The 27,819-nt window shown below is 41.5% G+C and overlaps 1 protein-coding gene across 7 annotated transcripts in view; it reads left to right on the forward strand.

Moving 5' to 3' along the window:
* ctrip (E3 ubiquitin-protein ligase ctrip) overlaps positions 1-27,115 on the forward strand; it is a 34,921-nt gene extending 7,806 nt beyond the window's left edge. Inside the window, exons 1-39 of one of the 7 annotated variants that reach the window (XM_076128044.1) lie at positions 6,721-6,924; positions 7,002-7,306; positions 10,642-11,567; positions 11,798-11,908; positions 12,021-12,112; positions 12,528-12,626; positions 13,118-13,223; positions 13,763-13,836; positions 14,166-14,259; positions 14,695-14,919; positions 15,171-15,361; positions 15,611-15,799; positions 16,095-16,243; positions 16,431-16,566; positions 16,829-16,993; positions 17,215-17,389; positions 17,730-17,857; positions 18,206-18,299; positions 18,473-18,651; positions 18,871-19,074; positions 19,264-19,399; positions 19,493-19,580; positions 19,697-19,884; positions 20,078-20,273; positions 20,885-21,077; positions 21,319-21,503; positions 21,710-21,938; positions 22,106-22,203; positions 22,309-22,446; positions 22,777-22,901; positions 23,061-23,213; positions 23,326-23,537; positions 23,629-23,720; positions 23,829-24,522; positions 24,599-24,787; positions 25,140-25,308; positions 25,567-25,683; positions 25,767-25,946; positions 26,202-27,115. In XM_076128044.1, coding sequence (XP_075984159.1) covers positions 7,248-7,306; positions 10,642-11,567; positions 11,798-11,908; positions 12,021-12,112; positions 12,528-12,626; positions 13,118-13,223; positions 13,763-13,836; positions 14,166-14,259; positions 14,695-14,919; positions 15,171-15,361; positions 15,611-15,799; positions 16,095-16,243; positions 16,431-16,566; positions 16,829-16,993; positions 17,215-17,389; positions 17,730-17,857; positions 18,206-18,299; positions 18,473-18,651; positions 18,871-19,074; positions 19,264-19,399; positions 19,493-19,580; positions 19,697-19,884; positions 20,078-20,273; positions 20,885-21,077; positions 21,319-21,503; positions 21,710-21,938; positions 22,106-22,203; positions 22,309-22,446; positions 22,777-22,901; positions 23,061-23,213; positions 23,326-23,537; positions 23,629-23,720; positions 23,829-24,522; positions 24,599-24,787; positions 25,140-25,308; positions 25,567-25,683; positions 25,767-25,946; positions 26,202-26,398 — 6,975 coding nt within the window. In that variant the 5' untranslated portion in view covers positions 6,721-6,924; positions 7,002-7,247 and the 3' untranslated portion in view covers positions 26,399-27,115. Of the gene's footprint in view, positions 1-6,720; positions 6,925-7,001; positions 7,307-10,641; positions 11,568-11,797; positions 11,909-12,020; positions 12,113-12,527; positions 12,627-13,117; positions 13,224-13,762; positions 13,837-14,165; positions 14,260-14,694; positions 14,920-15,170; positions 15,362-15,610; positions 15,800-16,094; positions 16,244-16,430; positions 16,567-16,828; positions 16,994-17,214; positions 17,390-17,729; positions 17,858-18,205; positions 18,300-18,472; positions 18,652-18,870; positions 19,075-19,263; positions 19,400-19,492; positions 19,581-19,696; positions 19,885-20,077; positions 20,274-20,884; positions 21,078-21,318; positions 21,504-21,709; positions 21,939-22,105; positions 22,204-22,308; positions 22,447-22,776; positions 22,902-23,060; positions 23,214-23,325; positions 23,538-23,628; positions 23,721-23,828; positions 24,523-24,598; positions 24,788-25,139; positions 25,309-25,566; positions 25,684-25,766; positions 25,947-26,201 lie in introns of those variants that run through there. The other 6 variants (XM_076128037.1, XM_076128050.1, XM_076128064.1 and 3 more) reach the window with 6 other exon arrangements.
* The last annotated feature ends 704 nt before the right edge of the window (positions 27,116-27,819 follow it).

Here is a 27,819-nt window from a genome sequence, read left to right on the forward strand (position 1 = left end):
GATGAGTAGGTAGGTAAGTATTAAAGCCAACAGCATAAGATACAATATTGGCCTAGTTGCGCACGTTGCGTAAACGGCCGTAGACTTGAACTCATTCTTTTCGCTGACATACTTAACTGTTGGGTACATACAACTTACAAGTCCCTAATATTTGTATGCATATTCACATAATAAGTAAAAGATCAATTAAAATTGTGCTCTGTTAAAATGTGGATATTACTTCGTATGATAATCATATTATTGTCACTTAACTTCAATCACATAAAAAAACAGAAAAAGCGTTTGGTTTTTGCTTTTCCCAGGTGGAGAAATCGTTGTATTCGATGTTAATCCGCGGAGGTTGATCGTGATCGTGGTGAACGCGGAAAATTATGCAAGAGCCAACAGATTGTCGTCACGAAACCTTTTGGCTACACGTCGGCCGGTGATGTTGCAACACCATAGCTTTCTCTACTCCAATCGACCCGAAAGCGATATTTATAGCTTTTCAGTTATACATATTACAACACTGCTGACCCGTTTTTAGGTTTTCCATGTCAGCGTAGTAAAGTTGTGAGTGAGAAAGTAAGATAAAAACTGGTTTCGATGACAAGTAGTTGTTAGTACAAGAACACGAGTACGTAACGATTCTTCGCTGCAGATAAAAATAATAGTATAAGTATTTAAAACATTTAAAAATTAATAAAAAGCTGCAGTATTCAAATAATGCAGACTAACTTCAGCAATTTTAAGAGCAACATTTTGTGCAGTGCAACTAGTGCACTACTTATTTGATGTTAATTCGCTCGTTATATTCTTTCAGCGAAGTTTTCATTCCATAAGTTAATTAGGTCATTTTTTTACACAGCACAGTGACTAATCCGTATGTAGGTAGGTATACAACATTTAAGCGACTAGTTGTTTAAGTTTCCCTGTCTCGTCTTTATATTTACCCCTCATAAAGTTATACCCAGTAAAATGTCAGGAAATATAAATGTTCGCTGCAAATGAGGCGCACTCACATGTAATAGAACTTTATTATGCACAAATCGATTTCATTGAGCGCAGTTTATTTCAGTCGCGTGTGGTGTGGTGTGGCACTCGGCGCTCGTCGAGTTACGTTCGCCGAGACAGAAACTTGTCTCTCGCCTGCTCCTGCACTGCTACCTTCACGCTTCATGTGCCTTCCATTGCCGCGTTATAATATAGATCCAGCTACATAAGTCTGATATATGCAGATATGGAAAGTTGCGGTACCAGCGCTCCACTAACTTGTTGGAAGAACGCGTGGCGACATACTTTGTTTTATTTCGCGTTGACAAAATTTTGCTTTCTGCTGTTACTATAGAGTCCAAGTATCGAGTCTGGTAAAATAATATTGGTACTAAAATCATAATAATTGAATGATAATTGCATTGTTTTTATTTTTTATGTTTTGACATTTGGAACGACATAATCCCAGTGTTGTATAAAAATAATATCATTGCTATGCTATACAAGCTCTGAATCTTTCAAATGCATATAATTACTAGATACCTGTCTATCACGTAGCTATATCGATTCTATATGGATAGGAGTTGATCTGTCTGGCTGCTATAGAGTTTACAGGGGGTATCGCCGGAGGGTCGGACAAAGGTTCATTGAACCAATAGGGCTCCGGAGAAGTCGCGTATGTTTGGGCGCGGGGGCGCGGGCGCCATACTGGGCCGGTCGTTGACTCCCCCGGGGTGCACAATGCACCCCAATAGAACTGCACATTGATTTCGTCGCACTCCTGCCGACGCCCGACACTCATGTTTACGTCCATTCATATTGTATCCCTGCCTATTAATTTCTGGCGTAGTCACAAATAACCCTGTAGTTTAGAGATCAGCTGTTCCAGTGATGGTTGTCTTATTTGATAACTTAATACAATAACAATAGTCTTCCAGAGAGTTTAAATATTGTAAAGTGGATAAGCTATACAAAACAGTGAGACAATTGACAGTGATTGTAGTTTTTCTCAGTAAGTATGTACATTTTTTTGTCAATGATATATTTATGACTTAAGAAAAGGTCCTTAAATAATGATTAAAACTGGTATATATTATTGACATTTAATTTTGTTAAGTACAGTGACTGCATGCAGCCAGGAAGCTATAGCCTATGCGCAACTAGTTTATGCTTGTAAAACTTATAAACCTGATAGCGAAACTTGTGTTATTTTTTGTTGCACTTATTTTTCTGAGTACACGGAGGGCACAGCACCTTCATGGGATCTTTGTGCTTATATTTTTTGCAATAACCGGATGTCTACCTGATATGTTTTGAACAGCTGATCTTTTGTATTTTTTTAGTTTGCTGTTCTATTTCGTTTCGTAGACAATGTACCTACAGAAGACAAAAGTTGTAATACAGTCCAATAAAAAAATGTCTTTTTGTAAAATGATTCTGTTTATTCCTGATTATGATGTCGGTCAGAAATCAGAATACATACGTATAAGTACTAGGCCATCGACGTTTGAATGCATATTAGACATTGCCTTGTTTGCAAGAACGCGTTATAATAGGAAACGGTGTGTTGTTTATTGTAACGAAATTTAGGCGTTTCACAGCCCGCGGCGTTGTTGTCGAGGTGAGCTGGTTTCGCACGTGGCCGCTGCAGCACCGCCGGGTTGTCGACCCACGGCCTTGTGGCGCAGCCCCTCGCTATACACCCGAAATCATACCGATTTACACCTTACCATGACACACCAAAAGTATATATTCGCGTGAAATATCTTCAAAACCCAGTTGCGAACGGCTACTAAATTAAAATGTTGCCAAATTATATCTAAGCTTCCCAACTCCAGCTTTCAAAATCATATTAATAAACTTGTTTATAGTTAGTGTTTATATCCATTATAGAGTTTAATTCAGGTAATTCAATATGTTTGCACTGTCATAATAATCGTAATCACCAATCCATGACGTAGATACTGTCTGTTACGTTTTGAAACAAATGAGTTTGTACGGGCACGGCTTATGTTAGCGTGGAGAGGATAAACGTTCAGAGTCAAGGAAGGTCATGTTGGAATAACAAATTAGTGGCTGCGACGAGCGGAGACTGCGATTTGCGTTGTTTTTTGTTCGGCCGCTTCGGCCATCTCACGCGCAGTATAATAACAACGTATCACGTGATCCCGTTGCTGAGCGCAAGCACAACCCCCTCGAATTTATTACACGACCATGGCATTGGTTTCTTTTTTAAGAGCCAAGAGTCAAAACATTAGTTACGTATGTTGTTGCTCACAAAAGGTTTAAATGTTAAAGCGATAATTAATTCTTATTTAGGTACCTGGCAACTGCACCTGGTGAACCTTCGCTGGTTTATTTTCCATCCCGCGGCAAGTTTGAGATGCGATTGAATTGTAACTAGGTGCCTACTTACCTAGACAGGTTTATTAAAACAGGTTGTAGTTCTGATAGTGTTACTTTTACCGTTTCGATTGTTTTATTTATGTATTTTTAATGGAAAACTTGAACTTGCTACCATTTGTTATCAAAACAGTTTGTGCTGAAGGACATGCATATTATAGTCTAATCTCAAGTTTATGTAAAGGTGTTGTAATATGGGAGAAATAAATTTTTCGTCACTACTTATTTTGTCATTCACTTGTGTTAAGCAAGCATCGTTTGGTCACAATCTGTAGGTAAAATTAATACCCTAAGATCAAAGCTATTTTGTCAACGACTTTCATTGTCTTAGACAGCATCGTTACTTATCATTCTTATCTGTAACACAAAGTACCTAGGTACTTAACGCCAAGAATAAATATTTAAGTCTAAATGCAATTACGTAAAATTTAAATGCTGGTAGGCCAGGCGTTATGTGTCAATACCGTTACAAGCTTGCAACAAAGTTATGTCTGTTTACTATGTGCACCACGTCGACATGGTAGTTGCATCGGGTTTTACACATAATATAATCATTTTCAAGCTTATTCCATATTGGCAATGAGCGGTCGGCGAGCGCTCGGACCGGACACCGAGACACGAGACGCGGTCGTTCACCAGCGCCCTGGCCCTTTGCCCCGCCTACGGGACCGCGATACCGAACTGCGACGTAAATAATACTTACCCACTCACCTACTAAAATGTGAATAACATGGAAACTTGAACAAATCTTAATAGTAAACTTAAATGGTATATTTTGTCATTTATTTAGATTACGAGGTCATGCAACGGACAATGACGTCCTTGCATTGGTCGCTAAGCACATTAACAAAACTTGTATACTGAAGTATCGTACCTAGTAACTATGTAAAAATCGAAACTACATTGCTTGGTTTGATCATTAATTGTACTTTATCTGATTGCCAATTATAGTTTAACAAATTCTCATGAAATCTTTGACTTGAGTCAACGTCATGTCCCCTCATCATAAAATTGCCCAAAAATCCAAAAACAATTTTAAGATTCAATATATTTGATCTAATGCTTAGTGAATACTTTATCCACGTAAAATAATATTAGACAAAACGTGTAATTTTGTGTCGGTCTATCCAGTTCATCTGTCATCAAAATCTCTTTGTGTGGTCGCAAATTCGGGTCAGCCTATTTTTATTTATATTCTTACCATTTTGGGATAACTGTCTGCTTTGTAAATGGTTTATAGGAAGGATCTTTGAAGTCATAATCAATGTTTAATATGCTGTGCTGTCAAAAAGTCACCCTTGACTTGTCTTCTGTGCTAACGATGAAAATTGAAGTTATCCTTTTAATTAACAATTTACCAAAATCGATGCGATTTGCTCGTTAAACTTCTTGATGATATTAGATAAAACCATATTTATTATCTTACTACTTACGTCGAAACGCTGTAAGTAGTGTGCTTTGTTTTTGTCAATGTACTTATAATAATAATAATATTATGACGTACCTAAACGTGAAATTATGATGTGTGACTAATCAAATTTAATAACATAACTGTAGAGTGTAGAAGCGTGTTCTATTGCGTAAGATAAATATTCGCTGGTAGTTATGCTAATTAAATTGCTGTTCTTAAGTTAGGTCAGGCCTATTTCATTACAATCTAGGTTGTTTTGAATTTATTCTACTGATATACCTACTTATTAAAAAAATCCATAAACGGAACGAATTCAGTGATTTCCTACTTTCCTATTTTTCAAGTGAGTGGGCGAACGACGTGCTTCTGGCATTTTTTATCGAATCAAAATATAAATAAGAACATCTGTCTCTTTTCCTCACTTTGTTGGTATTATCTCCCTTACTCCCTCCCACGCTACCTCGCTATAAACAACACCTACCAAATGTTGCAAGGTGTATTTTCTCTCCTCTCGTGTAGTATTTTTAGTGAATAGAAAAAATACGAGATCAATAGTGTCTGGTAGTTTTTGGTATTTTTTGGTAGTTTCTAAATAAAGAGCGAACAAACCAATAAAATGAATAATTAACTTGAGTACATGCTTCGACAGAGCTAGAAATTGAAAAGCGCACACAAGTAACAGATTAAAAAAAAAAATTGACCGAATATTATAAACGCCACTCAATTTGAAGTACTCGTACTGTCAATATTACTTCGGCATTTGTGTTGTAGCGATAGATATAACTTGGGAGAAGACATCAATTTAGGTGACGTTTCAGTATTTAGCTAATAAGATGACAGACATGACCATGCAATATAGACGACAGAAAAAATGTAAGAAATTAATTAACATCTTTGTCGAAAAAGCAATAGTATTAAGTTCCTTTCAAGATAGTGGGATCTTTATATTTGGACATATTATTGTTGAACGTATTATGCTTTGGCCAATAAGTTTTTTATTGAGTGCCCAAATAAAATTAATCACAGTTTATAAATAATTCTATATATTTTTATATACACGATAAAACAAAATACTTATACTCTTTAAAATATAGCTTGATTAGAATGGCAGATGTCAAACTGTTTTGACTAGGGTTGTAGAAGTATTGTTCAAAATCGATAGCTAAAAAATCGAATCTAAAATAATTATATTCGATTCAATTATTTTTGAATTAGCTTTTTACGAATTGTTGTTGTGAATCTTATAGTTTAAGCAAATTCGTATAGGACGACCAGCCCTACTTTTAACACCGCACGGAGACCTCTCCTAGTTTAGTATTAATTAGGATCAATTAAATAAAACAATGAAAACAGTTTAATAAAATTAATTTATTCAATTAATGGTGCAATTCTGATGATAGGGATGAGGATGATAGTAATATAGGATGCGCAGCTAATGGTGCGCATCCTAAATCAGTATCATTCTCATCGGTATCATCAGAATCGCTGGAACAATCTTGGAGATTAATTATTAATTCTTGGTCACAAATAGTATCAAAGTGTACTTCGCGATTAACGATTAATCAGTCGATTTAGTCTTATCTATTGTGTCTCCTCACTAAAATTTTTGCAACATGACGTAGCCTTGTAGAGAGGTTGAAAATTATTAGGTTTATTTTTAAGACTAAAGAAATAGTACTGATTTTTAGTTTAAAGGCTGATTGTACTGAATTATTCTGATTTCTTATTGAGGATCTGTATTTAAAAAATAGTTATAATGCTAGACAAGACAGATTTTTCGTGTTTCAATTTGTAATACTCGTGAGACGTCACTACAAAGTTGTGTTCTCTGTTTTGCTTAGAACTGTCATTTTAATCAAGCTACATTTTAAAGAGTATAGTTAATATTGTTGGTAGTATTTTTTATTATTCAATGGCAACACTCGCATGACAGCCAGCCAGCTGTGTGGAATGGATTGAAAAATAACTCTACTCGAAAACCGTAGCTCTGTCCTTGATGTGTCATCCATTACAATAATTTCTACAAAACGTGGTGCTTGGCAATCTGGAAATTCTTAGTATCGATAGTGTTTATTCAACAGTGTATTTTGTCCGAGCATTATTTTTGTGGATATCTTACTCGGGGAGTCGGGTGACAGGTAGTGCTAATTGTTAAAATGTTTATGTAACGCAGCATTGTTCGATTGCTGACTGTGTATTTCATCTTTTGTTCCAGATAGCTTCGCGGTGTGTCATTGGTCGTGCAGTGGTATACGTGTTAAGTACGGTCATTCAGTGCGAGGCGGACGTTGAGAGCATAGTGCGTAGTGTGTGATGTGGTGGTGAGTCAGTGAGCCGTATCGCAGTGGATGCGGAGCCAGCGTCTTAGCGCTCGCCCTGGCATGGTGCCGGGCAGGTAGCGCGCGCGGGCGGCCTGCGCAGGCCCCACACAAGCAGCCGCGTGTGTTCCCCAGCGTCGTCTATGGCCGAGCAACACATCACACCGTCGTCGCACTCTGCACTCACGAGAGAGTCCAGCGGGTAAGACTAAACAATTTTGGAACTCATTACATATTTTGAATTTTTTACCCATGATGTTGTTCCTTATAGGTAGAACTGCTTACAGAGCCACCATAAAAATACCATGAACACACAAAGGATACCCTCCAACACTATAATTATAATCTTTCTTATTCTATAAAACTGTCAGCTGATTGTGTTTTGTGCATTCCCTTGGAAAAAATATTGGTTACAAATATGTTTCAATGACAACTCATTATCTTATCTATTGTATTTACACACAAGTATCAAACATGCCCTAATTATTTATTACAGTTTCCTGTATTATTTGTAATACTCAGAAGTAATACCAATGAGTTATGACAACCTTATGTTAATTTGAATTAAAACAATAAATGGGGATGATAATAATGTCCCATTAGTGAAAGAATTCTCCATCTTGTATCAGTAAACAACACGAGTTAAGGATAAGTATGATCTAACATTCTTCTTATACAGTAATGAAAATGTTTTGATGCTTGTTAATCAATCACGCCTAAACTACTGAACAGATTTTTGTGAAACATGGCTGTGTCATAACATAGGCTGTAGTAATACTAACATTTTTATTCTGTTTTTTCCAAAGCACAACATAAACCATGCAGTTCATGTAGAGATAGAGAGAAACCATTACATCTATATAAAAGTCAGGAAATCAGCATGTGAGCACTGCCGATGATGAGCTCTAGCTTTCAATTTGGCTACTTAGAAGAAAATCTGACAATTAACAGCAGTAGTGTGGTGATTTTCAGTAGGTGACAATAATCATGTGATAATATCAATCATGCACACCTCTAAGGAACTGTCAAAAAGAAAATATTAACAAACAATGCATCAAAGGGTAGTTGCTTATTAGGGATTTTTTCTATTTATCTAACATAAGGATAATGTTTCTATTGTAGCTTTAGAAGTTTTGTTACTATATAAAGTAGTTCTTTAGGTTGAGGTGGAAAGTAATTTGAATAATGTCAAACTATATTAACTGTTTGCCACATTTCAGCTGTCAGTCATTTCCTCTGTCAATGCTGTTTGTTGTTTTGGTTGTATACTGCAGTAGACCAGTATTTTAAATTCAGAGACTGTCTCCAAAATCCATTAACCTGGGTCATAACATTACACCCCTTAGTAAGACTGGTTGTCAGATTTTCAAACTTCTGACTACTTGTAACAACTGTCAAAGATCTTTGAGAATGACAGTACTGGACCCATAATTTAACATGCCTTCTAAAAGACTAACAGTCCTCAAAATATCAAAATTGGTTCTGTGTTTCAAGAAATGTTCTTAAGAACTCTCAGCATGAAGGTTGTGTTAATCTTATTTAATGTATTATAGTAATGAATCTGATAGTGTTCTAAACATTAAATAATAACTACCTACCTATAAATAGTAATATTAGTTTAATTATAGATTCTGGTCATATTTACTCTTTTGTGCTAAATGAGGGTTACATCAATGTACTTGTTGCTATAAATGAACAAGCATAAACCTATAATAGTCATCTACTGTACAGTTGTTATCTCTGAATACAATAGTACCCTCTCCTTTATTGACTTTTACTACTAAAGTAATGTTGATAAGCAAAACCGACAGAGCCAAGTTACTATCAACAACTTAAATGTCCATTTCTTGTTCTGTCCTTTGTGTTAGTATAAATATTCATATCATAGATATACTGCAAATACTAATAGGTCTTGTATGACAAGATGTATGGATGTGAATGAATCAAGGGAAGTTCATAAGGATCGTAGCAAGTGGTGTTCTTTGGTCTCTGTCTACCTCTATAAAAAAGTGCTTGATTATATGTATGTTTATAGTACTAGGTATATTTAAGTTGTTGGTTAAAAGTAGCTTACAATGTAGCACAAAGTGGCTTGCACTCAAATGTTTACAGAGATACAATTTTAACATCTCTCCAGGAAACTGTCTATCTTGACTACTGCCATGATACATAACATCTAATACTAAATTATTATGAGGTCCACTGTAAATTTCGTCAGTAGATAGATGTACATTTAAGCTGCCTAGTAACACAGCACTAAGCCTATAATATTATTTTCTTTAATCATGGGATTTCCTAAACAAGGTGTCTGCTCTTGAGTGCAACATAGGCAATCATCAACTGTGCAATCAGCAACTCACATATCAAGCTTTGTAAGCCTCCATACAAAATTGTTAGACTATAGTACACATTATGATGGTAAAGAATGTTTACTTTAATTAATTCTTTAGTAAAACCTATTTTCTATCCAATGTGACCTATGAAGATGAGGGGTGATATGATTATTAATAAAACTTTGCAGAGCACTGAGTTATTATTTATTCATTGTGCTCAAATTAGTAAAGTGATAATTCTGCAGAATAGTTTTATTTCATCTGCTGTCTGGTTACCATAGTACAACCTCTGCTTAGTTTGCAATTACATGTTTGTGTGTTGTTGGGGTCTAATAAAAATTAAGTATCAATGTTTTGAAAATAAATGTTAAAATGTATGCCTATACATATCTGAAAAATAACGAATAAGTTTTTGCAGCTGATAAAGTCTCCTCACCCAAACCAAAATCTTGAATCTGATTCACTTTAATTTGTTCTCATTTTTCATAGATCACTCACATTTATATCACAAACTGTATTAAGTACATAAATTTGAATTTACCTGAAATTTTACTGCAATGTTAAATACACTATGCAGGTGAAATTTTAAATTAGCTAGAGGATAAATGTATTAAAAGGCAGAATGAATAGTAATATAAAATTATATCAGTAACTAGTATAGTAAATAGGTATAATACACAAATGTTATACCATTTTATTCCGCATTATTATCATTTAATTGACAGGAAAAAAAACGGCAGCTTTATTGACAAATTACTTGAAGTTCCTGTACAGAACAATTAAAGCTTGATTTAAGATACATTTTATGATTTAAACTTGAACTCAATAGACTGTAAATATTATGTAAAAGTAACCAATAGCAGATCGTTGTTTCGACGTCATTTGAGTTTTCACAGATTATTGTTACCAAGAACCTATTATTTTTCCCTGTTACAGTATGGCACATAATGTTGAAATGAAAAGTTGTGGCTAATATATTTTGTTGATGTAAATGTCCAGCTGACTGGACAGTGTCAATTTGTGGGTGACAATCATAATAAATGACTAACTTTTCTAAAAATGAGAACCAAGTGTTACGGGTTTCAGTCGACATAAATATTTGTGTAATGAGCTGCAATATAGGTTTTATGAAAAATATATAAAGCTGTTATTTACAACTTTTATGTTTAAAGCTTTTTAAACATATATTGTTGTCATGTAACAGGTCTTCTCCTAGCAGGGTGGTGGGCGGTCGGTGGTTGCGTCAGGTGCGTCGAACGAGCCACAGTCGTCGGAGCAGACGCAACGTGACGTCGCCTCTGCCTCGCTCCACCAGTCGACACTCGTCCAACCGCGTGTCTGACGCCGAGCCGTTCGCGCACGTCGAGTTGCGGCGGAGCTCGCGCCTCATCAACACACTGCCCCGGTCCGACTACTCCATCACCGAGCGTTGGTCCTACGGTACTGACGTTTACGAGACGCGCTGCGATACTACCGACTACAAGGGTGGAGACACTCACAAATCTAACGTTCACCCGAAACGCGGGCGCACTTCCTCGCATGACAGGAAAAAACGTAAGACCATATCGAACAATAGTGCAGAGGAGTGCGTCGCATACTGTACACGCTCACGGACTGCTCTTAAATCCAGTGAGAGTGCTTGTGAGCAAATTCCGAATAATTTAAAATCACATACATTAACACACTTCCCGTTGAATCAGAACGCTACAGCCACTTCTACACAAGCTAATCAGTCGGAAGGTGGTCTGCTGCCGTTAGACGAGAGAGATTTTGCATATTCACCGTTCAGCTCGTCGACTGTCACAGAATTGCTAGATTCTGACTATTCCGTGTACAGTCCTACAGCGAGTCGAAGAAAAGGAAAGAAGAGGAAGCGATCAACGCATCGTTCTTTATCAAGTAGAAAAAGCAGTTGTCTGCTGAACGTCGACGAGTGCCGAAAGAAATTTAAAATAGATTCACACAGCAAAGACGATACAGACACTAGCAGTACCGGAAGGACTTCGTCCAAATACGAATTAGATAAAGCTGATCATCCTTCTGCTACTCACACATCTTGCACGTACTTGTTGCGGAATAGACACAGTCACCTCGGACCCCCTACTTCCACTGTTATCAGTGAAAGTTCAGGTAAATATTACTCCATTAAACTATGTATTGTATTATTCTCATTGATCAAAGTTTTATCTAGTTTTGAAAGCTTTTACTTAAGAATAATGTAATATCTGGTGACAAGTGTAATTACGTGTATGTAAAACATCCTAGTCAGGGTTATGTATGCCTCGCCTCATAGCTTATCGGGTTATCACGTGTATCAGCGCAGTCATTCATAGTAGATAATGTTTGTATTGATATTGCAGCGAGCCCGCCGGCCGGCGACGTGGTGCATAGTCAAACAGTAGCAGAGCGCAAGAGTGCCTCCGATAGTCTTACCAGGACCGCTACTCCACCGCCATTCAAAGATATTCAAGGTAGTTGTTTATTAATTCCTCACGATGAGTACGTTACAAATCACTCTTTACTTGCACGAGCAATTATTGATTAGTGATTTATGAGTTTAATTAATTATTATGTTGTTCACAGAAGCGAGCTCGTCAAAGGCTCACAGTTCTGCCAGCAAACTACTTATTGTACCACGAGATCTTCCTTACTTGCGTCAAACTAACGCGCGAAGGGTAAATTGTCACCATTTTTTTTACTAAAATTACACGTACACGTTACTACTCATGCATAAATGGGCAAAAGCGTATTACTCATTACTTCTTAATGAGGTAGATTTCAATCGCAGTAATTACCAAAACGTTAATGAATAAACTTTTTGTTTTTAACACTCGCTCATAAACAATACGACATATCTTCGAAAGAAGATATACATAAAGTTACATTGTATCGTGAAACATCATTATCAGTGGTCGTGCGGTGGCAGTACTGTAAGAGCCGCGTCACGAACGAGACCGATATCTTAGCTGTTATAAATGTGCACGATACACTCGTAGATTACATGATGCATAATTCATGTTATAGAAATGCGTTGTGTCGATAAATATGCGTTATGTTTAGTGTGGTTAGTGACCGCTGTGTTGTGTGTAGAGTATCGCTGCTGCGACGGGTGCGACCCTGGGTGCTTGCTTGACGAGGGGGGCCAGCACTTCCCAGCGTCAGAGGCAAGACACTGCGTCTAAAAGACAGGTACATGTCGCTGTCTGAGTCCACTATCTCCCACACGTAGTCATACATCAAACATATTCATAGGCAGGAATGTCTACTGGAATTAGAAACAAATAACTGAAACATGTCATGGTTGGTTGCATTTGACAAGTTTCATGATATGATTCGGTTTACTTTCAGTGAAAAGTATGAAAACAGGAAGTTTATCTATTATGACTACTTTATAAAAAAAAATTAATTAGATATACTGTATACATTTCTTAAGAAATAGATGTCTAGAAGTACCTTCGAATCAATGTTTATACCCCCTTTATCAAACGGATAAGCCAATAATAATGCTCATTCTATTGTTGAGCTCGTCTAAATTGGCACCGCAGTGACATGTAGGTGCCTAAACGGAATTGATTAAGCGTGACACTCAACATGACCTCCGACTCACTAGCGCCATCTATATTGATCGTTGTTTTTCTTCGTGATAATGTAGTTTAATGGCGGTTGTTGTTTACATGCAGGTATCCGGCGGCGAGGGCGCAGGCAGCAGCGCGGCAGGCGGGCGGCGAGCGCGAGCTCGCGACATGCCGCAGCCGCAGCCAGCGTCCACGCGTCGAGACAAACGAGGTACTACTGACTTACTCGGATATTGGCCCCGCACCTAGAAATTCCATCACTGTTTCTGTCATTTAGACTTTACCAGCATGAGAGAATGAAGAAACTTGTTGCATTTTTCAGTATTATCAGCAATATTACGATTTCGAAATTAGAAAAATTATATGCGTATCTAAATGCGCTATTTGCTACGTCTATATTTTTTTCAATTAACGTTTCCTTTAAAAGCATAAAGCGATACCTTTATCGCTAAGATTGGGCGGATTAAACCCTAATTAGTCAATTAGCAAATTATAATTGTTATAAATACCGACGTGGGTGACACATTACAAATATTTCTACCCCCTCCAAGCAAAGTATGCTTGTTCTAGTAATGAGTTTACATGAGTGCTGTAATTAATGTCATTTGGAATCATAACGTCTTGATCAGCAGTCCAATGCGTTAGCTGGACTTTCGCTTTTAATTAAGTGTTCAAAGTGAGTTATTTGTTGAGTGACTAAGTGTTGTTACGTGTTGGTAGATTTTGAACGTGTCGTAATGTGGTCAACAGGTAAAAGCAGCCTGGGTTCTTGTGCCAGTACTGGTGGTGCGTCCAGCCGGTCTCACCCCCAGCCATTAACAACGGTATGTACTGCACATAAAATATTCACATTTTAATGAACGTCGATCAATGAACTCATTGCTCATAATATTGTAAACATTCTTGAAAATAAACCTTACATGTAAAATGTTTAAGTAATTAATGTTTATAAAGATTGTTGGTTATTTATAATTGTTTGTCTTAATCAAATCATCGAACTAGAATGAAAACATTACTTATTGGTAAAGAAAAAACTGCGCGAGAATTATAGATTTCTATTACAGTTATAATTACATTCAATTTTTTTTTTTGGTTCTCGTTATATTATATGTATTTCTTGGCAGAAAAATGAAATTGTTATTATATTTTGTAGGGTGCCGTGGCATCCACGTCGTCGACACCGCCGGCGTCAGCATCAGCTACGATGCCCGACAACGCATCCAGCGATGCCAAGCCTAAGGGCAAAGGTAACTTTCATACAAACCACTATAACCTAAATCTCGCTTCCTTGAACTGAAGGGTTATACATTGACATTGCATTGTATTCAATACATATCTATATTGACCTTGGGTGCAGAGTTAAGTACCTAATTATTGCTTGCAGAAAGAAAACATCACTGATTTCGTAGAATGAATCAAAGTAATACTATTAATTAATTAGTCGTCTTTTGTGCTGTAGCTATACTTAATCATCAGTAATTAGTAATTACTAAAGTGTCTTTTCATCTTTCTAAGAGAAGTGTGAATCTGGCTTATGTATGAACACGATCAGTTCACGCGCAGTAGTTATATATCCGTGTTGATGGGTTGGATTTCTGGCCAAGCTGGCCGGTCGTGTCGTGCGAACTTCCATTATGGACACTTACGGAAGTTCAGCAGTAACAATGAAGTGTTTATTGCAGCGGCGTCGTCCGGCGAGGAGTGCGTGGGCAGCGGCAGCGGCGGCGGCGGGTCGGGCGCGGGCGCGTCGCTGAGCGGCGCCAACAACGAGGAGTCGTCGTCCGAGGAGGGCGAGGTGGGCCGCCTGCAGGCGCTGCTGGAGGCGCGCGGCCTGCCGCCGCACCTGCTGGGCGCGCTCGGCCCGCGCATGCAGCACCTGCTGCATAGGACCGTCACTGCTAATTCTGGTAAAAACTACTAAATAATTACTCGAATTTATTATAGCAGTCTAGATCTGTTTACTTATTCATTTTTTCAAGCGATCCATTTCGTTTTTTATAATATATCTGACTTGTTCCACTAACCATTTGTACATTTTGCGATTTAAGATTTTCTCCTTAGTGGTAAGTAATTAGCTATCTAAATACAGCAGTCCATTTTTAGTAAATTGCCAGTCGAACATACCATAAAACTTAAATCTCATGTTATCTTTCCACAGCTGCATCGAAGGCGGCTCAGCTGCTAGCCGGTCTGCAGGCGACCGGCGATGAAGGGCAGCAACTGCAGGCCGTCATCGAGATGTGCCAGTTACTAGTGATGGGCAATGAAGACACACTCGCTGGATTCCCAGTGCGACAGGTTGTACCGGCGCTGGTCAACTTGCTCGCCGCTGAACATAACTTTGATATGGTAAGTCGACAATACAATTGTTTACATTGCGGCAATCCGCGGAAAAGTTGAGTGTTGTAATTAATAGAACCATAAACCTAAACGATAATTAATTTAAGACTCCCTAATAAGATAGTAATTAAATTACCATTAGTAATTCTCTGCGACCAAACTGTTAAATTTTGATCACTTAGGCATACTTAGACAAGTATGCCTAAGTGATCAATTATTAAGTATCAAACAAGATTGTAATTCATTGTTGCATTCCAGATGAACCATGCATGTCGTGCACTGACGTACATGCTGGAGGCGCTGCCGCGCAGCAGCGGCGCCGTGGCGCTGGCCGTGCCCGCGTTCCTCGACAAGCTGCAGGCCATCACGTGCATGGACGTCGCCGAGCAGAGCCTCACCGCGCTCGACATGCTCTCGCGCCGACACTCCAAATCTATTCTACAGGCGGTCAGTATCATTCTTAGAAAAAAAGTGTTTGTGTTGATAAAAACTGTGTAACTGCCGGGGTGTGCCGGCGGGTTACGCGGCTTGCCGGCATCAGTTCGTTTCTCGACTTCGACCGGTAGTTGTTTACTATTGGCGGCCTTGCATGGCTTGTGCCGCTGGCACTGTGTGTAGTAGCCCCAAAAGCGAAGCTCATCATTATTTTATAAAAAAGAAACATCAGATCTTACTGGGAATTTGTTCGAATATCAACTAGCTGGCGCGTTTAGAGAATAACATGTTTTTGTTTTGTGTACAGCGTGGAGTATCAGCGTGCCTGACATACCTGGACTTTTTCTCCATCAACGCGCAGCGTGCGGCGCTGTCTATCACCGCAAACTGCTGCCAGAATCTTACGCCTGACGAGTTCCATCTCGTCAGGGACTCACTGCAATTACTTGCTAACAGGTAAATATACGAGTTATTGCAGATTTTATTAAAATTTGTTTATTTCTAAGTAATTACTTTAAGCCTTTTCTTTACTGTTTGTTCGTTCGTGTACTTTGTGCAAATGGTTAACTAAGAAAATAACTTTTTAAAATGTGAGTACTAAGCCTCAGATTTTCAATATCTCATTCTATGTTGAATGTTACAGATTAACTCAACAAGACAAGAAGTCTGTGGAGTGTGTGTGCCTCGCGTTCTCGCGCCTGGTGGACAGCTTCCAGCACGACCCGGCGCGTCTGCAGGAGATCGCCACGCCTGAACTACTCACAAATCTGCAACAACTCGTAAGTAATTCGTTCACGTCTTTGTTTACACACTATCTGTCAGATTACATCGGTTTTTTACCATATTTGAAAAGTTTAAAAGTTATATATACTCTGCATTGGCTTGTCTTAACCGCTTCAAAAGAAACACGTATTTAATTTTAGGGGCGTTGAAGTTGCGTGTACAATTATTTTTGCATTTTATTGCCCATACTTACAACCATGAATGCACTGAGAAGAATTCAGTTCATAATGTACTAAGATATTGATATTGTGTGTGTAGTTGGTGGTGCAGCCGCCGCTGATCTCGGGCGGCACGTTCATCACGGTGCTGCGCCTGCTGTGGGTGATGTGCGGCGCGTGTCCGCAGCTCGCGCTCGCGCTGCACCAGCGCTCCATTGCCGACACACTACTGTGTCTACTCACCGGCTCTACACTGCACCAGGAGGTGAGAAGCTTTTAATATTAAAACTAGCGGACCCGACAGACGTTGTCCTGTCTAATAAATTAAAAATTAATTGAAAAAACATTGTCCAGTGGACAAAATTGTGACTCTAATCCATCTAGTAATTGCACTTAAAAGAAATGTCTTAACTTCAATGAAAACTTAGCTATCATACACTTTCACACTCTATATAAGTGTTTATAACGTTTCGTTTTACATTTTAGCAAGTGGAATTAATTCCACGTCTGCCGCAAGAGTTATACGAGATCACGTGTCTGATCGGGGAGCTGATGCCGCGCCTGCCCACTGACGGTATATTCGCGGTCGACGCGCACCTCGACAGACCCTGGTCCGCTAACACCGACCGCACTGCTCACTGGCAGTGGCGAGATGACAGAGGTTTGTTATGCTATAGTCATTTTACAGAGTGGTGGACTCAACCCCTCCCCCCTCTCTTTATGGGAGGAGACCCTTACTCTGCAGTGGGACACTAGTGGGTTGGCTTTATTTATTTATTTACAGTCAATTCTATAAGCTGGAATAGTGAGCGATATTAGACAGTTTTCAAAGATTCTTTATAAACATAGAAAATTGCTAAACTGTTTTGAATCTAATATCTCTAATGTGACTAAAATGTATTTCATCATAGTAACATAAGTCATTAACATTAAATGAAATAAGTTTTTATTTTTGCTGTGACGAACTTAATTGACTTTTATAACGTTTGTTGTTTGTGTAGGTGTATGGCGTTCATACTCGTGGGCCGAGAGCCGTGCCCTGGAGGCGGCCGCGGCGGGCGGCGAGGAGGAAGTGTGCCTCACTACACTGGGCCGCTCCTACACCGTCGACCTCACGGCCATGCAACAGGTAAACTATATTGTTCAAAGCTACTGTACCGTAAATGTAATAGCTTTATATTTAGGTAACTAAATGCTTGAGAAGTAGTTGTTGGATGATAAATGTTATCTTAAATTTATATCAATCGTTATTCGTAAACCTAACTGTCAATTCTCATTATTTGACTTCTACCTAGGCATCCGCAATTCGGGAAATTTCCATTGAAATTAAACGAGATTTAAGCTATTAAGACTGTGTTTATATACGCTGTTCTAAAGTAACTTTAGAGTAATTTATAGTTTTGGCATCTGGATAATAGACTGTAGTACATAGGTAGACTCTATAGACTTTTATCAAATACATGTGTATTTGTTACAGCTAAACGATCACACCGGCACTGCGCGGCCCGTACAACGCGTAGCCCCCGCGCCGCCACCCACTGACCAATCGTCTTCACTTGCACCTGCACCCGGTATGTTTCATTACATTTTACTTACGTTACCCTCCCTAAATACAGTAACTTATTTTTTTCATATCGAGCAATGTAGTGACCCTTTCAATGTTTTCAACGTAGTATAACCATAATATCAAATATTTATTTTGTCAAACAAAATCATGATAATAACGTATGTATATGTGTGTCAGACCCGCGCATAGCGATGGTGCGCTCCAACCCGTCGCTGGCGCGCGCGCTGCTGGCCGTGCTGCACGAGGTGTACTGGAGCTCGGCGGGGCCCGCGGTGCGCTCGCAGGCGCTCAAGGCCATCCTGCGCTGCGTGTACTACGCCGACGCGCCGCTGCTCAGACAAGTGCTCAAGATGCAGGTACGACACTCGACATTTATTTAAATTTATGAAGTATTTTATTCAACAAGTAAACGTTTTGCTTGTATCTACAAATGTTTTGCTATATTTATCTTTGTAAGTTTCGGGTTTTACAATTTATTTCCGTCAACTGAAAACCAAAGCAGTTATTCTGATGTTAAGCTGGAAGGCGGATGACGGTATTGTGCAGATATATAACAGTGTGTGTAACGTTTGCAGGTGATATCGTCGCACATCGCGGGCATGATGGCGTCGAGCGACCTGCGCATCGTGGTGGGGTCACTGCAGCTGGCCGAGATCCTGATGCAGCGCCTGCCCGAGGAGATGGGCGTGCAGTTCCGGCGCGAGGGGGTGCTGCACCAGGTGGCGCAGCTGGCCGAGCGCGCGCCGCCCTCGCACCCGCCCAAACACCACGCGCTCAAGGTACCACTACTATACTTGGTCTTTATAATTATAAATTGTATAATATGATACTATCGGTGATTACAATTCGCTTTAATTTAACATTACTCAGTTTGTTTGTACTCCTCAGATGTTTATGTATATACACCCGTCTAAAGTAGTGTGATAAAAGCTTTTTTGTACTGTACTAATGAAATTGTTCTCTTTTAGTCTCCAAGTAGTAGCAGCGTCCGCTCAAGTGGTGGGTCTTCACCCCCGGCTTCCACATCCGCCACATCACTTGAGCATCAGAACAATTTGTCACTCGCCTTCTCCGCCTCCGGCTCTTTCGTCGCTAGCACTATGCGTAAGTATAAAATATATCACAATAGCAGAATCATTAATGATAATCATGAAGAGTATTCTTTATATTTATCTTCACGATATACTCATTTTACAGCGGCGACAGGCAGCGACGGTAGCGGTTCAGAACCCGGCCCCGCGTCGGTATCCTCACATGCACAGATGGCCGCTAGCACCGTTCACAGGTTAAGATCATTAAAATTATATTAACAGAATTGCAATTCTTTAAACTCTTGCGCATACTATCGATAGCTTATAGATTTGAGCGTTGACATAGAGGTCGTTACGACTGTTTTCGCAGGTCGGGTAGTCCGCTGCAGCTGGCGGAGATGCTGAAGCGCAAGCGCGCCGTGAAGCGGTCGGGCGGCGGCACGCGGCACGCGCGGCGGCGCGACGAGCCCGCGCCCGCGCACGCGCCCGCGCCGCCGCACGCGCACCTGGCGCACCCCGCGCACCAGCACCACGCGCACCACGCCGCCTCGCCGCACGGTACGTACGCCTGCACTTCACTGTCACAACAGACTACTCTTTATTTCAATACCTTAATAGCTTTATTTTTTCATTCGAATGTCATTCGGTCGCCCCGGGGGACGCCGTTAATGATACGACTCGATCGTGTCGAAGCTTAGAGACGTTAGTGTGGTGTCAGTGACGTGTCGTCTAATATGTGAGGATGGCACAGCGTATCGTTGGACAGGTTCGGGCGTGGCGGTGGGCGCGCGCGGCGCGGGCGCCGGGCGGGCGGGCGGCGCGTCCAAGACGTCGTCGTTCCTGTCGTCGCTCAACCCGTCGCGCTGGGGCCGCTCGCCGCACGCGCACAAGGACCAGGGCCTGCTGGCCTCGCCGCACGCCTCCGCCAACCTCACCGTGCAGAACAAGTATGTAGCCTCATCGTTAATGTGCCGCTTCCGCTCATCATTGAGTACACAAACTTAACCTGCTTTGTGTTTTTTGATATGTAACGATGCAGCCAGTTTTACGGTATCCACGGTTACATTATTACTTAAATATAATTTACTTATGAAACAGTGTTATCTTTTGAATATCGGTCATGCGTTTTACTCGTATTTATTAGTTACATTGTAAAGTGTCGTTCACCGATCGCGACATAATAAACGACCGGGACTCAAGGGTCAGGCGGGTTATATCGAAATAGTAAACAACAGTATGTTAGACATAATAATTCATAACGTTTATGTAAATAATGATTAGACTCATCCGTATCGATATTTGTTCGAACGATTTTGCATTTTAATATTTTTTTGTTACCTTTATTTTGAATTTATTTTGAATTTACCGATTTGTATGAAGGGGGCTTCCCTTCATACAAATCGGCACGGAAAGCGACATTTCTCTTTATGCTACCTAAACGGTAATCTTTCTCAACGAACCTAGTCGGGTTTGTTCGCTCATCTTCCTTCTTTTCCCAACAAAAAGAACACAATGATTATTTCGAGTCGCATATTGATCGTGACCGTGGTGCGTACAGGGAGAAGGTGCGCGAATGGATCCAGTGGACGGCCGCGCGGCTGCAGCGCGAGTGGGGCGCGCTGGGCGGCGGCGGCGGAGCGCTGGAGGCGCTGGCGGCGCTGGCGGCTGCTCTGCCGCAGCCCGCGCAACGTCGCGCCGCGCTGCGGGACCTGCGCGACACGCTGCTGCACCACGACGTGTCGCCCTTCGAGGTACGCCGCGCTCACTACGCGTGCACGCATGCGTTTTCTTATTTATCACAGTACGATACCGATGACGCTGCTAAAGTATACCTTCAAGCGACCGGATTAGAACTGTAATTGTAATTAGAGAGACTATTACGAGCCGCTTCTTATATTCGCGCTTGTCTTTGTGATAACTCTGTGAGAGGTTCTCACTGGAGATATAATTGTAATATGACGAATGACCGTATGTTCCCTTTACGTTACGCAGGTGAATCACTCGGGAGTGTTGGGTGCCTTGCTGCAGTTTTTGACTGGCGCTGAACCGGAGGCCGAGTCGACCGAGACTCGGGAGACTGAAACCGAAGCGCGTGATTCTACAGACTACGTAGCCGCTTGCGAAGACCGGCTGCGACTCTTCCTTCACGTGTTCGCCGATATGCCGCTCGCGCCCGAGTTAGTACTCTTCTCTCTAATTGTTAAATAATGTTGAAAGAACCATTAGGTCACATTATTGAAACGAAGAAAAATTTACTGATTATATGTATTATATTGTCTAGTTTTTACAAATTCCACAACATGTATTTTAACAGAAAACGACTGTAAAGAATTTTCTTTGTACCCTTGTAGCTTTATTATATGTAAGCATTGTTTATCCACAGCAGCGCGGAATGGAACGAAGTGACAGGCTCTCTGCTGGGCGTGAGTGCGGCGCTGGGCGCGGGCGCGGGCTCCAGCAGCGGGTCGGGCGGCACGCTGGCGCTGGGCGCGCTGGTCAGCAAGGTCAACGCCTGCGTGTCGCACCTGGAGCAGTTCCCCGTGCGCGTGCACGACCTGCCCGCGCGCCCCGCCACCTCCGCGCTCAAGTTCTTCAATACCCACCAGCTTATGGTCAGTATACGATCGTAGTATTAACGTCGTAAGTTCAATCCTCATACAGTCCTTCCAGATAGTTTTCTTAAGTCTATAGTACAACTTCCCCCACGAAACAGGAATAGTTGTAGATAGTATTACTTAATACTTTTGTGGATTTTTATTCGACATATTCTTTTTTATAGTGTGATCTCAAACGGCATCCGACGTGCTCGAATCTGAAGCAATGGAAGGGCGGAGTGGTACGCATCGATCCTCTCGCCCTAGTACAGGCCATCGAACGGTAAGTTGCTATAAATAAATGAAGTTGACTTACAAATGCTAACTATTTTTATACTCAAATTGTTGTGAAGAGCAAAAGTATTAATAATATGTGTGTGTCGTACAGCTACCTGGCGCAGCGCGGCTACGCGATGGGTCGCGCGCGCTCGGAGTCAGCGGGCGGCGCGGCGTCCGACGACGACGCCGCCTCCGACGATGACGTGGACGAATCTCTGGCCACGCCCCCGCACCACCACCCCACCGAGTACGTACACACTTCATCCATGAACACTATATAAGACTTTACATTAACATGACAAATAGCTGAATATGTTCAGTTGTGTGTCGCCATAAGAGACATAACATTAGTGAGACTTTATGATGGCATTGCAACATGAGTGCTTGCTTGCCTATCACTCAGATAGGCAAGCAAGCACTCATATTATGACGACCAACACGTTTTATCTTGTCTAATAATATAATGTAATCTACTGTCACCTTTGTGATGTCAACAGTTTCCCCTAAGATTTACTTTTTGTATTTTATTTTACAGTCGAACATTTATGCAGTATGCTTACGTGTAATGTTGTTTCAGCTCTGATCACAAACTGGAATTCTTGATCGGCGACACAGTGTTGCCATACAACATGACTGTATACCAGGCTGTGCGACAGTTCGGCGAACAGACTGACGCCGATACCGACACTGAGACCCCACTCGGTAACTAACTTACAACTTATTCTATTAATATACCGTTTTAAAAACAATCTTTTGCTGATATAGAGTTAAATTTAACTTTTCATAATCGAAAGAAGTAAGGGACCGAAAATATTAATAACGATGATGATGTTTATGTAATCTGGTTCTTTTTTTTAACAGCTAACGCGGGAATATGGGTACAAACCCACACGATTTACTACCGCGCAGTGGAGGCGGGCGAACAACCTCGCACCGACACTACCACTTCACGGAAAGGAAAGGGACAACCGACTAAACTCTCCGCTAGACGCAAACCCGATCTCCTATGGAACGGTAAGATCTACGATTACACAGAAAATACCTAAATCTGATGTTTAAAACTATATTTTATATGACATACATGTGGATAGCTAAATGCATACACTCTTCTATTCGGTAACAACAGAGGGCATAGTGCCGGGGCGCTCGTCGCCGCTGGTGGCCATCCTGCGCGGCGCCGTGCTGAGCTCGTGCGACGTGCGCGACGCGTCGCTGGGCGCGCTGGGCCTGCTGCGGGCCCTGCACGCGCTGTCGCGCCACTGGCACACGCTGTACCGCGCCGCCTGCCTGCCCGACCACCGCCCGCTCGTGCCCAACGCGGACTTCATCAACGCCAAGGTACGTCACCGTGCCGCGACATCGGCTCTCTTTCCAATGTGTGCGGGGAGAGTGACAGATGATTATTTTATTTCGTAAACGTCTTTTGCAGCTCGCCGCCAAAGCCAACCGCCAACTCCAGGATCCACTCGTCATAATGACCGGAAATCTTCCTCCCTGGCTGAAGAAGATAGCTTATGCATGGTGAGATTCTTTGGTCGTATTATCATTCACTAGTTCGTCCAGTCCTCGGAATAGAGGAACGATCGCGCAGGACGAGAATTTAGCTCACGACGATCGTTATGTCGGCAGCCCGTTCGTGCTACCGTTCGAGTGCCGGCATCTGCTGTTCTACGTGGTGTCGTTCGACCGCGACCGCGCGCTGCAGCGCCTGCTGGAGGCGGGCGGCGAGCGCGGCGCGGCGGGGGCCGGCGCGGGCGCCGACGAGCGCGTGGCGCCGCGCCTCGACCGCCGCAAGCGCACCGTGCAGCGCCACAACGTGCTGCGCCAGGCCGAGCACGTCATGCACGAGTTCGCGCACTCCAAGGCGCTGCTCGAGATCCAGTACGAGAACGAGGTGGGCACCGGCCTCGGGCCCACGCTCGAGTTCTACGCGCTCGTGTCGCAGGAGTTGCAGCGCGCCGACCTCGACCTGTGGCACGGCAGCGAGAACTTCAAGCAGAAGCCCACCTCGTTCGGCGGAGAGATCGTCAAGAGCCAGCCGCCCGTCGTGACGGACCGCTCGGCCGACGCGGCCGCGCGCCTGGCGTCGTCCGTCCGCGAAGCGCTGAGCCTGGACGAGGAGCGCGCACCCGAGCACAGCGATTTGGAAAAGGAGACGTCCATTCCGTCGCCCGCGCCCGACGCGACCTACGTCACGTGGCCCTGCGGCCTCTTCCCGCAGGCCGTCGGCCGCACGGCGCGAGCTTCACACCTCTCTAGAGTCAAAGCCAAGTTCCGCTTCCTCGGGAAGTTCATGGCCAAAGCTGTTATGGATTCTAGAATGGTGAGTGTTCATAATATTTACTATTTATTTAAAAAATAATTAAACTCTTTATTAAATTTGTGACTCTGGCACTTAGGTGGACATTCCGTTGTCGGTGTCGATGTACCGGTGGCTGGTGAGCGAAGAAAAGTGGCTAAGCCTGAGTGACGTGCGGCACGTGGCCCCGGAACTGTGGCGCTCGCTGTGTCGGCTGCGGCGCGTGGCGGAGCGCGCGCGCCTCATCGCCGCCGACCCCCGGCACACGCCCGAACAGAAGACACAACTTGTACGTATACCGTCCTAAATTACGTCCTATAATTACTTTTTCATTTGATTCACTGAAATACTCGTTAATTCACGGCATAAGTCGTGTCCTCCACATTCGTAGGATCTCCGTAACCGTTCATGAAAGCCGCTGCGAAATGGACGTAGAAGCTATTGCCGCAATAACTACTTTTGCTGTTTAATACTTCGATTTCATTATCCATTTGAGTACTTATCTGCGTCCAGGCATCATCGTGACAGCCCTTTTCATCTTTGTGATGCGGGTTTTTTTTCTAGCATCCCACAGTACATTCTCGCCATTTTTTTTTAAGTTTATTTACCTGCCTCTTTTAACTATTTAATATGTTTTATAGATAACTGCACTCGAATTAGATGGCTGCCCCATTGAAGAGCTAGGTTTGGACTTTATATTGCCGGGTGACGGTTGCACGGAGCTGCGGCGAGGTGGCCGCGACCTGCCCGTTACCGCGCACAATCTACACAATTATATTGATCTCGTCTCACACTGGCTACTCTATGAAGGTAAGTACATATTATTATATAATATTATATAGTACCAATGTAACTCTCAGGTATGCAAGGAATAAGGATGCATCACGATGTCTTCTACAATTTTTATTTCTGATCCACACATAACTCAATAATAACATGATAAAAATAATTTGTGTACCTTAAACACCTTCGATAACTTGCATGAAGAGACGTATAACACTTATAATATAGTAATTTATATTCTTATAATAATCAGTATCAATAATAACTATATATTTTTGTAAACAGGTGTAACCAAGCAAATGGAAGCCTTCAGAGAAGGATTTGAATCAGTATTCCCACTAGCCAATCTCAAGATTTTCTATCCTGAAGAATTGGAACAAGTATTCTGTGGTAGTCCATCTGGTAAGATATTAAGTTAACTTAAAATTACTCATTTACAGTATTAATTGACGGCATTTTTTTAATTTGGCGTGTTATGTGTGCAGGTGGACGCGATCAGCGCTGGGAGCCGCGGATGTTAACTGAATGCATCAGGCCCGACCACGGGTACAACGCGGAATCACGCGCTATTCGTATGCTCATTGATATATTGGCATCATATAACCGCGAGGAGCAACGGCTTTTCTTGCAGTTCGTCACGGGAAGTCCGCGATTACCCACTGGAGGTAAGAAATATATTAAGTGGTTTATATAATTTACTATGTGAGCAGCACGGCTCCCCTCGCGTAGAGATGAAATTGGCATATGTTTGACTCAGGGTGATCATCTGTCTGAATTGTATCATCAAAATCACTTCCGCGGTTGGGCCAAACGATCATGGTGAAAATAAACCAATTTCATATGTCTTTGTCTTCTTTAAGTACCAAAATAATTAATTTAAAAAGTTAAAAGTTGTCTCAACACATGATTGTGTTCCAAAGGTTTCAAGGCTCTGAATCCGCCGCTGACGGTGGTGCGCAAGTCGCTGGAGTCGTCGCTGGACCCGGACGAGTACCTGCCGTCAGTGATGACGTGCGTCAACTACCTGAAGCTGCCGGACTACAGCAGCGCCGAGGTGATGCGCGCCAAGCTGCGGCTGGCCGCCTCCGAGGGCCAGCACTCGTTCCACTTGTCGTGAACGCCTCGCCATCTCCCCACTACTGTGATTACTTATCGACCCCTCAGAGTTGTTTGTATACACGTGTGAATGCGGTTAGTGATACCTATAATAATTGTGTTATATTTGACGGTGCGCACGCCCCGGACGACTGCTGTTTATGTGCAATCAAAGTGATTTTATTAACCTTAATGTGACAGACACTCAAAGTGCTGTGCGTTCTATAGTTTGTTTTTCTTTGGATTCTTTTTAGATTACAGAAATGTTTATATTATATTTTGTGTTAATTTAATGTGATAACTTTGTATATTTACTTTCTCTATACATTGGAGATCAGCTGACTCTCAATATAAAGCTTATGACGAATATGTAAAATGGATGGATTTTGTTGGTTTTATTATAAGGAGATAAGACATCGTTAGCCACAGGACTGACCATCCATGCTACTAAGTTTGCTATACTATATCTACATAATAATAATAATAATAGAGTGCCCTTTCACTTACACGTCGCGAAGTATCCCTCGCGCGCTACTTGCAGTTGATTTTTTTCCAATAGATCGGCACGTTTAAATTAAGCTATTTTGAAGGACCACTTATCTTGTTTGAGAGTCCTAAGAATTATAATAGCATTTATTACCAAACGGTGTATGTTTTAAGTATCATAAAAGAGTAAAGAAAAAGTGCAAAATTTAATATGTAACAATTTCAATAAAACCATGTAAACGATATTGATCAACACTGGGTTTCTTTTCGTCACCTCACACTGTCAAATGTCATAAAGGGGTCATTGACGAGAGTAACAAAATAACTGTCTCCAGCCAATATTCAGACTCCACCTGCAGAATAAAATTGTACAGTAACTAAAATATAACTTCTATAACACACCAGACTGCTTAGTGCCCGTGAGCACCATGGTATTGGGTTAACCAATAGATTTACTCAACCACTGCAGCCTGAGTAAATTTAGCACACCTGTCATTAAAATTAGACACTTAATATTCTGAGATCCCTAAATATATCTACTACTTGCCAGCTATATTTAATTCTCTTAAGAAGGCAATATACTACTCAAATAGGAGCTTAGCTATAAGAGTACACTTCATGTTCATCAGCAACAAATATGCTGTACAATTTCTAAATCACTACTCTATATTTTATATCATTGTAGCCAACAAATCCCAACTATTTTCACTGTGAAATATGTATGCTACAGTTTTAGTGTGTATAATGAAATATTTGTCTAAAAATATTATCCTTATACCTTATTTGGTATTTTTTATAATAATTAAGGCATACATTTGTAACATTATATTAGGTGACAGCGGTTCCTGTAATAAGCTGAAGTTGTTTGAGGTTTGTATTCATTTAAAGGGTCCAGGTAATATTATTGTCATCAATATGATGTAAGAAACAAGACTCTGAAACATTGAGGGACATTCT

The sequence above is a fragment of the Anticarsia gemmatalis genome, chromosome 2, assembly GCF_050436995.1.
Source record: "Anticarsia gemmatalis isolate Benzon Research Colony breed Stoneville strain chromosome 2, ilAntGemm2 primary, whole genome shotgun sequence".
NCBI lineage: Eukaryota > Metazoa > Arthropoda > Insecta > Lepidoptera > Erebidae > Anticarsia > Anticarsia gemmatalis.